At 47.0% G+C, this 14,848-nt stretch overlaps 1 protein-coding gene across 3 annotated transcripts in view; it reads left to right on the forward strand.

The window, feature by feature from the left end:
* Nucleotides 1–14,217, forward strand: part of Mtcl1 (microtubule crosslinking factor 1) — a 115,463-nt gene extending 101,246 nt beyond the window's left edge. Inside the window, exons 11-15 of one of the 3 annotated variants that reach the window (XM_028762227.1) lie at nucleotides 2,584–2,862; nucleotides 4,765–4,796; nucleotides 6,776–8,315; nucleotides 10,669–10,725; nucleotides 13,054–14,216. In XM_028762227.1, coding sequence (XP_028618060.1) covers nucleotides 2,584–2,862; nucleotides 4,765–4,796; nucleotides 6,776–8,315; nucleotides 10,669–10,707 — 1,890 coding nt within the window. In that variant the 3' untranslated portion in view covers nucleotides 10,708–10,725; nucleotides 13,054–14,216. Of the gene's footprint in view, nucleotides 1–2,583; nucleotides 2,863–4,764; nucleotides 4,797–6,775; nucleotides 8,316–10,668; nucleotides 10,726–13,053 lie in introns of those variants that run through there. The other 2 variants (XM_028762226.1, XM_028762228.1) reach the window with 2 other exon arrangements.
* The last annotated feature ends 631 nt before the right edge of the window (nucleotides 14,218–14,848 follow it).

Genomic DNA, 14,848 nt, shown 5'->3' on the forward strand with positions numbered 1-14,848 from the left:
AACCGAATATGTAACTGAATATCCTTCACAGCATCCACTTGATATCTGACACCTTGGGAAGCCGTATAACCTTGGCTGGGATAACTTGATATGGACAGTCAAAGAGGTTGCACTAAATCCATTTTCCACTTGCAGAACATATGTTTCATGCTTTTCCCGTGTCGTTAAACTCCCACATAATTCTACACCAAATTGAGGCGGTAAGGATGATGAACGACTGTGGGACCGTGGCGAAGGTCACTCGGCGTGTCTCATCTACCCTAGCAGAAGAACTCTTATCTCAATTCGCATTTGACTGGGGGGATAGTTAGCTTTTATGCAGTCACACTAGATTTCTCCATAGGACCAATCAGGTCCCAGGTCACAGCCACAGAGTGTATCTTTACATGTACTTAGGGAGCGAAGTCAAAACCCGAACAGCCAGCCCATCTTCTAAAACCTGTTCACTGGGTGACCTTCTTCTTCCCACCCGGTTGTGAGGTGATAGTCTGGAGATTTTGCTGTGCTCAGTCATTCTCAACGTAAAACCTGTTAAGTTTTCTGTTTTCATTAAATGTTGTTCTGCCACAGATGGAAAGTACAGTAGTGTACAGTCCTGGGAAACCCTACCCACTAAGGACCCCATTATACCATTACAGCAGCACACAGGCATCTCAGCATCAGGGACTGCCAGCTCTGGCTGCCCCCCCACCCCCGTCCCTTTCTTTCTTTTTTTTTCTTCTTCTTTTTTTTTTTTTTAAAGGAAACCTGATACTTAGCAGCCCCAGTGCAAACTGCTGCTGGCTGCCCGGGGTTTATTTTTGAAGTTCCACTTTACTGAGTTAGGACACGTCTGCTCATAGCTCTCCTCTTCAGTCGTCCCTTCACACACACCCTCGGTGCACATTTGCGGCTCCCGGCGTGATGCTTGCATCTTAATTCCTCACCCAAAATAACTTGGGAGATGATCATGTGTTGAAACTCGAACAGCACTGACACGCGTTAAGAGGGATATAATAAAAAGCTTTCCTTTTTATATAATTTTTTTTTAAGTGGAGCATTTAGCATCATTAAGGGAACTGCAAAGAGATGTGTCGTGAGGGAGGGGGAGAAGAGGCAGAGGGAGCTGAGCTCGAACCTGGAGAGATTGGATTATTCCCCGATTGAACAGTGAATCAGCTGCAGGTTGCCATCTAAACTTCTGCTGCAGATGCCCCCATCTTTCTTAAATTAACAATAATGTTCAGAGCTTTCTTTGTGAACACCTCCAAACTGAGTAGAAGGTCCTTTTGTCCGATGCAGCTTCCTCCTGGTGGGTCACAAGCCACACTTCTGCAAGCTTATGGATGTAGACTCAAATTAGGTTACAGTGATGCAGTTTGTAAAGATGCTCTCAAAAACCGTCTGTCTGGGTTTGAGGGATTTTTTAGAAATTCTTCCACCATCTCAGCACTTGAGAACCAGAAACCTTCAGTCGGCAGCCACTCTTTCAGATGAAGTCCAAATATCACTTTAGATTTTGTTAGAAAATTTACTTATACAAGAGACTAGTCAATCTAGGAGCGTATGCCAGTGACGATCTTATTGGAAAGTCCTGGGTGAATACTATCTTCAACCCTCCATTGTAGTTTTTATGGGGGGGGGTGTCTCTGGGAGCCACAGCTCTGGGACACATTGGTCCTCCGTGATTTTACATAGCTATATCTGTATCTTCCAGTCCCCTCTGCTGTCTTACCTGTCTGCTCATCTACAGTGAGCTAAGCAACAACTAAGAAATTACTTCCTCTGGCAAACCAGCAGGCCACACGTCCACAGCTACAGTCCCTGCCTTCTTAAGTGCTGGGATTTGGAGCAGGGCCTTGCAAGTGCTAGGCACATGCTTTCTCTCTGCTTTTATTCCCAACCCCTTCATCTCCAGTCTTCTCACTCCAAGTGATCTGTGCTCACCTGCTACTACTTCAGTTTACCAAGCTAGACCAACAAGCGTGCCAGATCTTTAGCCGACTGTATAGTTAAGTTTTAACCCTCTCAAGCAGAATTAAAGTCGTCTTTAGCACCACGTGACTATAATCCAGTTCAATCACTTGAGTTATATATAGAATTTGTTATCCGCCTTGAATCAGTTAGGGAAAATGTGGTTCATCTCAGGAGCTTGCCATCTATGAAAGTATTCTACGGAGGGTAACTAAAGTCCTGGAGGTAATTTGCAAATGAAAGTATTAAAGCTGATGCTTATTCCCATTAAGCTTAAAAAAAAGTCTAATTTCCCGTGAGTGCAATAATTGATAAATAAATTATAGGACTACAACAAAAGTGAAGAGAACAACAGCAAAGAGCCCTCCAAATAGAAATGTTTGCATCAGGAAGGCTTCTGTGGTAAATGCAGATCCTGCAGTTCTGGTAAAGCATGCTTTTCTTCAGAAAGTATCTGCGGGATCCTGTGGGACATCTTGAAACTAAGGTCAGAACCGTAAGAGCATTTGCTTCTAGCCTAGTCTTTTCAGATAGACACGGGCAACTCAACACAGAGGGAAAGGACAGGCTTAGAGAGATTGTCACGCTGAAAAACAGCAGCTTGATTATTTCCATTTTTAACACCCATAGTTACAGAAGGAGAAGAGTCCCCGGAGAAGCGGCAGTTTCCTCTGCAGCCGAAGAGAAGATGACACCCAGACTTACCCACACCAAGGGAGCCTACACCCATCCCGACCTGTGTCCATGTGGCCCTGTGAAGACACTGACTCCATTTCATTTGAAGACCGGCCGCTTTCCAAACTGAAGGAATCAGACAGATGCTCAGCCAGTGAGAACTTGTACTTGGATGCTTTGTCCCTGGATGACGATCCAGAGGATCCGCCACCCCTCAGGAACTGCCTTGCCAAGGTCAGCCTGGGTTTGTCCCCTGAGGTTCCTAATGGCTAGAGGGAACTGGCATTAGGAACAGCCAGTGTCTAGCAGTGTCTCTTCTCATCAAGTTCCCAACAAAACCTGTGTGTTGAGCCACACATGCTATTGTGATTGATGATGTGATGCTTTTGTTTGACGGACCTGACCGCAATCCTGCTGAAATGCTGGACTGTGGTCCCATGTAATGTGACACCTCTTAAAAATAAGTGTAGTCAACAAAATACAAAAGAGAAAATAAATGTATATTTTTCAACTTTTCTTGAAATAGTATAGTTTCCTGATTCTAGGAAGCTAATGGCTGAGAAGTAATTCTGTATTAAGAAATTTCTTAACATTTAATAGCTACGTAATGGCAGCTACTATAACTATGTTATTCTGGGCAAAGGGGAAAAACACCCAACAATCAGATTGCCAAATGAGTGAATTTAGAGAGCCACCAAATTTCTGTGACATAAGATCATTTTTTTCCCCTGTGATCATGTTTTTTAAGACCTCATTTTAAAACTGATATAAGGATAGTGAGACCCTGTCTCAAAACTGGGAGGATCAGATGGGATTATGGGTATAGGGATCATTGTATGTGAACCAATGAACAGTGGCTACACTGGATGGCATTCTTTCAAATACTTCATACTTACAGGGACTTGCATCAGATAGTGTTGAAATATGGGGATGTTATATGACTTAATGTACCTGATTCAAAATGCTGAAACCATAGGGTTGCAGATTTCCAACTCTTCCAGAGTTTAGGATCTTTACATACACATAATAAGATGTCTTAGGGATCTGAGTCAATTCAAACACAGAAATCATTTTAAGTTTCATATACACCTTATGCACATCACCTAAAAGTAATCTTATTCAATGTTTATTTTGTGTGTGAAACAAATGTCAGAACTGAAAGTTTTCCAGATTTTGAAGTGTTTCATATTACAGATTTTCCAATGCTCAACTGTGTAGTCAGTGATATCAAACACCTTACTCCCAGTAGTGTATATTGGGGTGGTAAAATGTTTGTCAGCCCTGCCCACAGATCTGCAGGCATTCTCTATAGTTCAGTTTCATAGAAAAGAGGGGACAGGTCAAAGTGGGAACCTTACTTCTCTGAGAAGGGGAAACAGAGACACACTGTCTGTGAGGAGAGGCACCCTTCAGTCTTACTATCCAGAGGAATATGGTTTCATTACTGTCAAGTGATTGTTTCTTCTAAGCTGTGTCAGCTTTCGAGTTTTTTCCTAACAGACAGACAGACAACCTGTGCGTTTATGGTGCTATTTGCCAGCATAGCTCTCTCGCTCTTATGGATTGTAACTAAGAATGTTTAAAAGCAAGCAGGGTCCTGGTCCCAAGGATGCCACACCAAGCACCATGGAAAGATTTGGATCAGAGGACATCAAGCTCCCAACTCTTTCCTCACTGTTACCCTCTCTCTGCTCCTACCCCAACATATTCATATTCTCTCTCTCTCTCTCTCTCTCTCTCTCTCTCTCTCTCTCACACACACACACACATACACACACACACACACACACACAGACTTGCTCAGGATCGACAGTTCTTTGAACTTCATAAAGTCAGGAGGTCTCCATGGAAATGCTGGGGAGCCATTTGCCCAACAGCTCAGTCAGTTTTCTTACTCAGGCAGTTCCTCCTTCCTCAGGGAGACTACAGAGGCTACCCTACCCTTCCATGATGCTTCATGTACTGCTTTTACTGTTTGGCTTCAAAGGGCTCAGGCAGTGGCTTAGGGCTTGGCCTCAGTGAGCATTCAAAACCACATCTTAAGGGACCAGAGCAGAACAAGTCACTTTAGCACAGACAGGATTCCTAGGAAGTCAAAATTGAGTGATTCCAGCAAGTATTTGTTTCCCTTTACAGGAAGAAGAAAGTCGCAAGGGAAATCTTCAAAGGTAAGTAAATGGATTGCTTTTAAATTATTCATCTTATAGACATGCTGTGTTTTTAGTTTTAGCAACAAAAAGGTAACATATGCTTCATATGCCAGGTCCAAAGAAGTGTTCGGAAAGGGCAGCTATTAAATGATCCAAGGAAAACTTTCTTCTCCTGAAGTTCAGAAAGCCTCTCCATCTATGGGGCGTTGTACTTGCTATACGAGAGTTTGTTGTAAAAGTCTTTCCTGAAGGGAATAGACTGGAGCTGCTACTCTTCATGTTAGTTACACACCAGCTCCCTGCTTGCCCAGCTGAGCTCCCTGATTCTGCCCTTCTTCCCTATGTAGATGGATACATGAGCTCTCTGGTTCTGCCTTTCTTTCCTCTAAATGGATACATTTTGTTTCCATGAGTGCTCTTTCTCTGGCAGTTTGCCACTTTCAGCTTTATCCTTAATTGTCAGCGAACTTGGAGGCTCTATCTCTTTGTCAGCCTGTGCTGGCTGTTGTCCACACAACCCACACTGTTGCCTGGGCATGGATCTGTCCTTCTCTGGTCTTCCCCAGGCAACACAAAGTCCACTTGTAGGCTTGGGCTCTGGAAGTAATTTGCATATGCCTCTTACTGTTCTGTTCCCGAGGGTCTGGGACTTAAGTGCGTTGGGCCTCAGTTTCCACATCTGTAAACATTGAGAGCTTAGTTTCTCTAAAAGATACTCGAGTTTCTCTGTATAGCTTACATGTACAGACACGCAGGAAGTCAGTCGTATTTGACACAGAGGAGTAGCACGTAGCTGTCACTCCATCAACCAACCACTCTCCCCCATCCACAGCCCCATTAGCTTTGTGTTGAAGGTGAAGGTGGAAGCTTTGAGCCCTTCTCATGTAATAACCCAGACCTCCCACCATTCTGTTGCCTTTTTGCACTATAACCGTGTTTTTAAATTTTACTTGCTCCTATGGATTTCAAAAGTAGTCAACATGAGGATTATAAATTCTCAATAGCATTCAAAATGTCCAATGCAAAACCACGAAGGTCCTGACCCTCCCCTGGCTATGTACCCTCCACCCTCTGACTTCCTGCCACACCTCCTGCATCAGGAGGTGCCCAAACATGCTTCTGGTACATCCCAGTCCTATTGTTTCTCTAACATGACTGCTTCTAAGGTGTGTGTCCCTCCATTCTTTTTCATCTCTGTGTTCCTCCCTCCAGCTCACCCCAGAGCTATGAAGCCCTCACCTGTTGCTTCCACTGGTGGTCCTGTGTAGACACCACTGAGAGTACAGGCTTGCTCACAGGGTCGCCCCAGCCTGGCCTACTTTTATTAACAGGCTCTGTAGAGAAATAGTCTGTGTGCTGGATCTGGGATCACCTCTGGCATGGCTAGGGCTGCGCTAGAACCCTAGGTATAAACTCTTATCAGGTGAGGGGAAACTCATCAAACATGATGGTGTCTACCTTGCCTCCCACTTCAGCTGCAGCTGGAGAGATTCCAAATCACAAAGGTTCTGTCACCTCAGGTGGCCAGCACATCCAGTCCCCAGCCTCTGAGCATTTGTTTACCCTGGTGGGTGGACCGGGTGCATGAATCCCCAGCCACTTCCTGACTTGTCTAGTGTACCACCCACCACCTCTGTGGTAACAGATGAGCACATAGAAAGCATTCAACGAGTTTATGTCAGATTGAAATGGGCGGAGTTAAAACGCCTGCACTGAGGTGTCCACACTCACGTTCATACTCATTGGTTATCAAAGTCCAGCTATGGCTTTGCCACACTTGTCTTCCCCTTTACTGCTGTTCATGGATCTAAGCGAGTTTGTCTCCTATAGAGGACAGTAAAGACATGGGCATTCATCAGGTGAGTATATCAGCCACTCAGAAGATATCAAGGGGCTGGCCCATGCTTTAAGAGTTAGGTAGAGGCAGGTACCTCCATGGGTCCGTCTTGTCCAGAGCACAGCCCAGGAGCTGACACCTGTTCTGCATCTTTCTCCAGGGCTGTCTCTGTGTCCTGTATGTCTGAGTTCCAGCGTCTGATGGACGTCTCTCCGTTCTTGCCTGAGAAGGGCCTACCATCTGCCAGCAGCAGGGAGGATGTCACTCCACCCTTGTCTCCTGATGACCTGAAGTACATCGAGGAGTTCAACAGCAAAGACTGGGACTACACATCCCCCAGAGCTGGGGCCGATCGGCCTCCAGACCTCTGGGAAGACAGGACCGAGGTGGGGAGGGGAGGGCATGAGGCCACCCCAGAGCCTTGTCCCGACTCCTCCTGGTACCTGACCACAAGTGTCACCATGACTACAGACACCATGACCAGCCCAGAGCACTGCCAGAAACAGCCACTGCGGACCCATGTCCTCACTGAGCAGTCTGGGGTGCATGTGCTGCACAGCCCGCCTGCCATTCGCCGGGTTGACAATATAGCGTCAGGTGGTGAGGGCAGGAGCCGAGTGGACCCTGAGGGCCCCTTTCCTATGAGCAGAGCAAGAGGGAACCTGGCAGATGCCAAAGGAGGTCATCCAGAACCTATGCTCAACAGGTGGTCTTGCACCCCACCCAGACACCCCCGAGACTGTGTGGAGGGGTCTCTCTGCCCCCTTGACAGACCCATCTGCCCCTCCCTGGGATATGCCTCCACTTTGAACAGCCTGGATATGTCTAAGAACATGAGTGATGACATGAAGGAGGTAGCCTTTTCTGTCAGGAATGCCATCTGCTCTGGTCCTGCCGAGCCACCAGTCAGGGATATGGCCTGCCAGACCAATGGGTCCAGGACAGCAGGGACACAGACCATCCAGACAATCAGTGTGGGCCTGCAGACTGAGGCCCTACGTGCCAGTGGCGTCACCAGCAGTCCCCACAAGTGTCTCACGCCAAAAGCCGGAGGTGGCACCACACCCGTGTCTTCTCCTTCCCGCAGCCTTAGGAGCAGACAGGTGGCCCCTGCCATTGAGAAGGTGCAGGCCAAGTTTGAACGCACCTGCTGCTCCCCAAAGTATGGTTCTCCCAAACTTCAGAGAAAGCCCCTCTCAAAAAATGACCAGCCAAATAGCAGGACCTCACCAGGCATGCCCCAGAAAGGGTTCAGCGAGTCAGCCTGGGCCCGCTCTACCACCACAAGAGAGAGCCCTGTGCACACTACCATCAATGATGGCCTCTCCAGCCTCTTCAACATCATCGACCACAGTCCTGTCGGGGTGCGGGCTGGGAGCCGATCTCGATCAGCAGAACCTCGACAGGAGCTGGGTCCAGGCCAGGAAACAGGCACCAGTTCCAGAGGAAGGTCGCCTAGCCCCCTAGGGGTAGGCTCAGAAATATACAGGGAGGATGGGGGAGAGAGCACACCAGTGAGACAGGACTTATCTGCACCCCCTGGCTACACACTCACTGAGAATGTGGCCCGGATCCTCAACAAAAAGTTGTTGGAGCATGCCTTAAAGGAGGAGAGGAAGCAAGCCACCCATGGCTCCTCAGGTCTCACCAATGACAGCCACACAGGAGAAGCAGTGCCAGCTGAACCAGGATCCATGGAGGTAAATTGGGTAACTGTTCCCTTCCCCATTAGGTCTGCCTTAGGTTGCATGGCATAGGAAGCTTGGAACGGATCCTGGGCAGTGGTTTCAGTAGTTCATGTAACTTGGGCAGGAATGGAGTGAAGACGGAATGGAACAGGCAGAAAGACAAACTTAGTGTATCAAGTTTACTCTAACTGTCCCAGAATCATGAGGATGTGTCTTGCTCTAGCTCTGTCCTCTGGTCAGGCTAAGTCTGACTCTCTTGGTCTGGTATATATTTGCTCTCTGTGTGTGATGTAGTGCAAGTGTAGAAACTGAGTAAGTGGAAACTGTGTGTGTGTGTCTGCGCGTGTGTGTGCACGCGCGCATGCGTGCATCTGTCTGTCTGTCTGTCAGGATTTCTATATACCAAAGCTCTTTATGTGTGGCTGAGTGAGGAACATGTAACAGTGTATTTAGATAACACGGACACAAAGTTCTTTCATTGAGAACTACAAGAATCTTTGGATTCTCAGGCCACCTCAGTACAGATCAGCAGCTTGTCATCTTATAAACCAACCTTTTTCATTAGAATCAGGTAATAGTATGGTAGGGAAAAAATGTGTGCCCTAATAGAACATGGCAATGGTGATACAAATCTGCACTGGATTCTCCTGATACGGATGCCCACATGTATTCACACACTGAAAACGAAACAAACACAAAACAAAACAAAAAAAGCAAACCAGGACACTCTCGGGCATGATACCACACATCTTTAGCACTTGGAAGGCAGAGGATGGTATGGCTTTTTAAGTTCTAGGCCCTCAAGGCCACATAACGAGAACCCGTGTCCACAGCAACCGGAAGCAACCTGGTAATAAGGGTGGTGACAGCTTTGAGGATTCATGCCTCACTGTCACTGCAGTGCTGACTGAGGAGGTCTGACCATTAAGTAGTTACTTGACTGCAGGTCCTAGGATCCCAGATGTATGCATATGTGTGAGCATCATCCAAGCCCAGCCCACATAACAGCAAGGGCAGGGACAGAAGACAGCAGGATGCTCTAAGGCTACTTACTGCTTCTGTGCCTGGTACCAGCCCTGGCTTCCTGATGATACGAGGAGAAAGGTGTATTTCTTTTGTTTCCCTCAAATTACTCACAGGGGAGAAATGATTCGGTTCCCATTCCAGCCCTCCAAGGAGTACTTAACTCAAAATAGAGTTCAAACCAGAAGTAGGTCAAGCCAGTGTTGATCTTGACAGTTACCTATAGAAATGGCAGTCCCGTGACCTGCTCTTCCCAAGGTCTGAGTTGTCAGGACAGATTAATTACATGCTCTGAGAAGAAAGGACATTGTAGGGTAAGAGTTCTCAGGTAGCAAATGGTGTCTTCTCTTGTCTTTTTACCACAAAACCTCAGGAGCCCTCAGATAAGTTCTTGTGGCTTGGAGGGTCCGTCTGTATATGCCTACTCTGCCTTCAGCTAAGATAGAGCTTGCTTTAAGGCATCATCAATGGGCTATCTTGAGTTTCTACTCATGTTAGAGACCATAGAGATGTATTGGGGCACTAAAGAACCTTTGTAGTCTTGACGGTGAATGTTTTGAGCAACCTGCTAGCATAGCACAGAGGATGTGGTCTCTCCCCTTTCTCTCAGACATTTGCATGTTCTGGATGCCAGGAGAATCAGTCATTTCTGTTTGGATTGACCCCCCTCACAGTAGTCCCATGGGAAATCATGTTTCGTCTCTTGGTGAATGTGTGCCAGGCCTGGTTTTCACGCCCAGATAAGCAGAGTCCCTGGTGTTTTTCCTATCCTGTGCCAAGCACCCTGTGTGGTGTTGCTACTGGGATCTCAACATCTGAGAGACAGGAAATGTTTCTTCCCTGCTCCCCTCTCACCCCTCAAGTGACCCTGTCCCATCCCCCCATCCCCCCACACCCCAGTTTGGCAGCAAGGCAGAGATGTACTGAGAGAAATGGTGTGACATCAGGTGGCACTCTTTCCTCTAAGAGCTTAATGCACCCTGGAGGGGATGGTTGAGCATGGGCAGCTGTAGCTTGTGGTGATCAGAACAAACCAGACTGTGTAGCCAGCCATGCTATTGTCTCCCCCAACCACCCTTTGCCTTTGCCATGGAAGTGCTGTCAGGGAGCTGGGAGGCCCTGCTTCTCGGTTCTGCTTCCTCCAGTGTGTTGACTCACAGCAGAAGACAACCCTGTGAGCTGAGCCACGGCCCCCTTCTGCCTAGCCTCCCTCTGAGTAAACACAGAAGCCACCAGTCCCTCCTGGAGGCCATCTTGGAGCAGGGTCTATACTTTTACTGTTTTGTTTGAAACACTTTCCAACCTACTTGTTTTTCTCTTCTTTCTCTGTCTGTCTGTCCAGAACCAAACTGTCTTACTAACTGCCCCATGGGGACTCTAGCCCTGCCTGCCTCACACTGTAAGTGCTTCTTCCCCACCTCCACCGTCCACAGAGTTGTGTGTGTAGCTGATGCACTTGTGGTTGGCATCTGGCATTCATCATCATCTGCGAACATCTACTCTCTCACCCCCAAGGGACAGACACTGAACTCAGACCTCCAGGGTCAACTACTTAGGGTGTAGATTCTGCTAAAGTTTTTCCTCTCATGCAGTTCAACAGAGAAACACTGGCCAGGAGGGCCCATCTTAGGTCTTGCCTGTGGGAGTCTTTGGCTTTGCCACTGCTCATTGGTGTTTTGGTGTTGCCATGTGCTGAGGTATGGCACACATAATGTGCTGAGCCTTCTCTCTCTCTCGTTTTTCCAAAACAAACATGAATCAAGAGTAAACACAAACATCTCTTGTCCTTCCAGCTGAGTCCATTGGTGAAAAAGTAAGTTCTTGATGAGTACAAGCTGAATGAATAGTAACAGACGTTTCTGTTCCTGGTGTTTTTGAGACCTCAGTGCATAGCCATCAGAGCCTGAACAGAGTGAGACCTATAAGAAAGTATTCATTTTGAGATGAGTCAAGGATGCAGTCACCCTCCTGATCTACCTGAAGTTAGTAACCAAAATAGAGCCATGCTATTAATCAAGGTGGCATACGCATCAGGGAGGCGGAGGCAGTGGCTATCTGAGTTTGAGGCCAACTTGGTCTACACAACAATGTCTTGGGGGAGACATAGCTACCATCAGATAAAAGGTGTGTCCCATAGCAGACTAGAGAGAGTAGTGAGGGAAATAGCCAAGAATCTAGGGGTAAAGGCCATTTCCACACCTCTCAGGCTTCTGGATTACGGACAGCATTGCTTGTTTGTGTGTGCTGGCTTTTTTATAAGGAACATGTTAATTTCCTGGATTGCACGGATGGCTCCATGGTTTTTCCTGCACTAACCGATGCTAGTAAGGAGGGTGTGATGGCCTCCGAGAAAAGCTTGTTCCTGTTCACCCTCAGTGGGAAGAGGGGCTAGATAACCCTGAAGCCATACCAACATGTAACATAGGTGCGCATGTTCAGTCTGACAGTAGTGAGTGCAGGGACACGGATTTCACAGACCATCCCCACCCTCCTTCCTGCACTACGAGATGACTTAATGAGATAAATATAGGTATATCCTGGCTGTCTGGATACCATCAGCATAAATAGCCCAGGGAGGCTCCTCCTAGGTCAGGTAAGATGTCTCCCAAAACCAGGCATCTGATGGAATGGTCTCAGTGTTAATATTTCCTTTTTTTGCTGGCCCCTCAGGAATAAGGGAAAGACTCTGCCCCACTACTCCATTGCTCTTGCAGAAGCCTGTGGGTCCCTTGCTGCTCTTGGGTCATGCCATCCTCCCTAGCCATCTCCAAGCATCGTCTGTCATGTTTCATCTTCCCAGAAGAGCCATCGTCCGTCCACTGGACATAGCCTCTGCTCCTCCACCCCCCACTGTTCCCAGCCTCTTCATTCAGGGGTCTTTCACTGTTAGTCACGTCTAACTCTTATAATTCACCTCTTGACTTCTTGTGGGGCCTTATCCAGAACATCATCCACGATTCACACTGCATGTGACACAGCTTTCCACATCCCAAACTCCCGATATCCAGGCGAAGGACACGTAACCCTACATTCCTTTTAAACAGGCAAGCAGCCACAGGTGACTTGCATCCTGGTCGGATGTTGTGTGTCACGTGGTCAGCCCTTAGCTTGTTACAGTGGCTGAAACACAAGTGTCTCGTAGCTCTAATTGTAAGACTACCACCACAGTGATGAGTCATTAAAGAAATCTAGACCTTCATTAAAATTTTTAAATGCAACGTTCCCCCACACACACACACACACACAACTTGTGGGAGTTTGTTTAGCCTGCTGCCAGTCAGCTTGGAATAAACAGAGTTTCATTTGAATCCCATTGCTAATACTGCTGGATGTAATCCTAGGTCTCTGTGGACCTCAGTAGAATGAAATCCCATGAGACCAGCTCAGTAGCTGAAAAGATCCTTCAAGAGGCTCAAGGATGAGCCTGGGACAAGATGGCCCTAGTTGTTACTTCATCTTCTCTGTGTTCCAGCCCAGTTCTGGAGATGCCCTACAAAGCAGCCCCATGTCACTGTGTTGCTATGTTCTGTCACATTGTAATAGGTCACCACTAATCATTCATGTGGAGAATCATTTTAAGTTATTCCATGCATGCAGTAATCATTCAGACGCTGAAGCTGCCTGGTCTCTGTTCATTTGACTTCAGTGTGTTTGGAGTGTGTTGGGGCCGTGGCCCACATGACAATGCAGGTCTGAGTAATGCTGTCTCCCTCTCTCGGCTCTGAAGGAACTGCCTTGTTCTGCGCTCGCGCCCTCCCTAGAGCCCTGCTTCTCCAGGCCAGAGAGACCAGCAAACCGCCGCCTTCCATCCCGTTGGGCCCCACCTTCCCCCACTGCCTCACAGTCTCAGTCACCCGGAGACCCAGTGTCCTTGGAGGAACGCGGTGAGGAGGACCCGACAGAGGAGAAGCTGCACCTGCGACAGGATGCAAGCTTGCATGGATGATCACCGGGATAATTCACTGTAATTTACATAACCAGACCATCACCACCATCCACCAACCTCTGCCCCAAAGGAAAGATGTAGCTCTCTCAAAGTCAAAGGATGCTTTTAAAACACACACGGCTACTGAATGTTCAACCTGGTAAACTGAGATGTTTCGGGAATGAAACAGTAAACGTGCCTGTAATAATTTTTTTCATAGCTCAGAAAACTATTTTTGTCTCCATCTTTTTTACACACGATATATTAAACAAAAAGGTAAATAAGGTATAAATAGATTTAAAGAGTTTTAAAATGTACATTTTAAGAGATTTTCAAACACCCTTGTTCTCAGTTCCGCCTGCCTGTTGAATTTGCACTGTTCCATTCTGGTTGGGTTTCTCCATGCTGAGTTCAGAGTGTTCTAAGTTAAATTTTATTTCGTCCAGTCTTAATTTTTTTTTTAGGAGTCTTTCTTAATGCTTCAGACTGTCTAACTCAGTGAACTTTTTGTAGTGAAAAGGCCAGAAGGCCAGAAGACAAGAGTGTCCGTAATCTGGAAGGATGCAGGTCAACATTTCTGAAAAGGTACAGAGCCCTTCAGATGGACTCTGCGTGACCCATCTACCCAGCCTGACCGCACATCCTTGGGCACCTGTACATAAACTGCCCTGTCCCTGCCCTCGCCTGCGTGTGCGTTGGTCCGGTCCACTGTAACTCATTGTGAAGTTCCTTGTACTGTATGTACTGTTGCTGTTGGTCCCTTGTACCAATGAGACAACAGCGCCATTTTTAAATTATTGTTAAAACATTACCTGATGGTGTACAAAGCTCACTCGACATTTTCTTGTTTAAGGAAAAGCACTACAGAAAATCCGGAGGAGATCAAACTGAGACAGACAAAGGTGCCTCAGGGTCTTCCTGAGACCATGGTGAAATGGAAATAAAGTCCTTACAAGGAAGAAACAAGATCTTGGTGTAACCATTCACTGGCTGCTCCCTCTCCCTTGTCTTCCTCAGCTCTAAATGGAAAGTGGCTCTGGGTTTTCCTGTAGCTGGCCGAGTGCAGGGGATGAAAGGGAGGGGCTGCACACACCAGAAAAGAGGGACACAGTGCTAGGCATCACTCTGTCTCCATGCAGATTTGCAGCCCAGCATGTTAGTGTTGGGGTGGAGTTACAAAGACAGTGCTGAGGAGCACAGAACTGGTTTGAAAGGCCAGAGCTTCTGGCTTTCATGTTTTATTAACCCAAAGGTTCCCTTCTTTTATAGATGAGGTAAGAAGGCCTCTTCCCAGGATTATGTAGTTTTTCCCTAAATAGCTTCAGGACAAGTGTTAGTGAGGAGATGACCAGTTGCAGCCCTGATGCCCTTTGTGGAGAAGTTTAAGGGTTCAGTCACTGTGGAAGACGGCCTAAATTCCTTCATCTATCTAACAGTTACTATGTAGCCAGCTATTCCCAATGTGGATGGATACACGGAGCTTCTGAGTTGAAATAAGACTCATATATAGGTAACTTTTCACAGCAGTGTTACATATAACAGTCAAAAATAAAAACAGCATACATGGCCACCCACAAACGAGTGGAGAAACAAAATG

This window comes from Grammomys surdaster, unplaced genomic scaffold (genome assembly GCF_004785775.1).
Source record: "Grammomys surdaster isolate TR1022 unplaced genomic scaffold, NIH_TR_1.0 132, whole genome shotgun sequence".
In the NCBI taxonomy this organism is placed as follows: Eukaryota; Metazoa; Chordata; class Mammalia; order Rodentia; family Muridae; genus Grammomys; species Grammomys surdaster.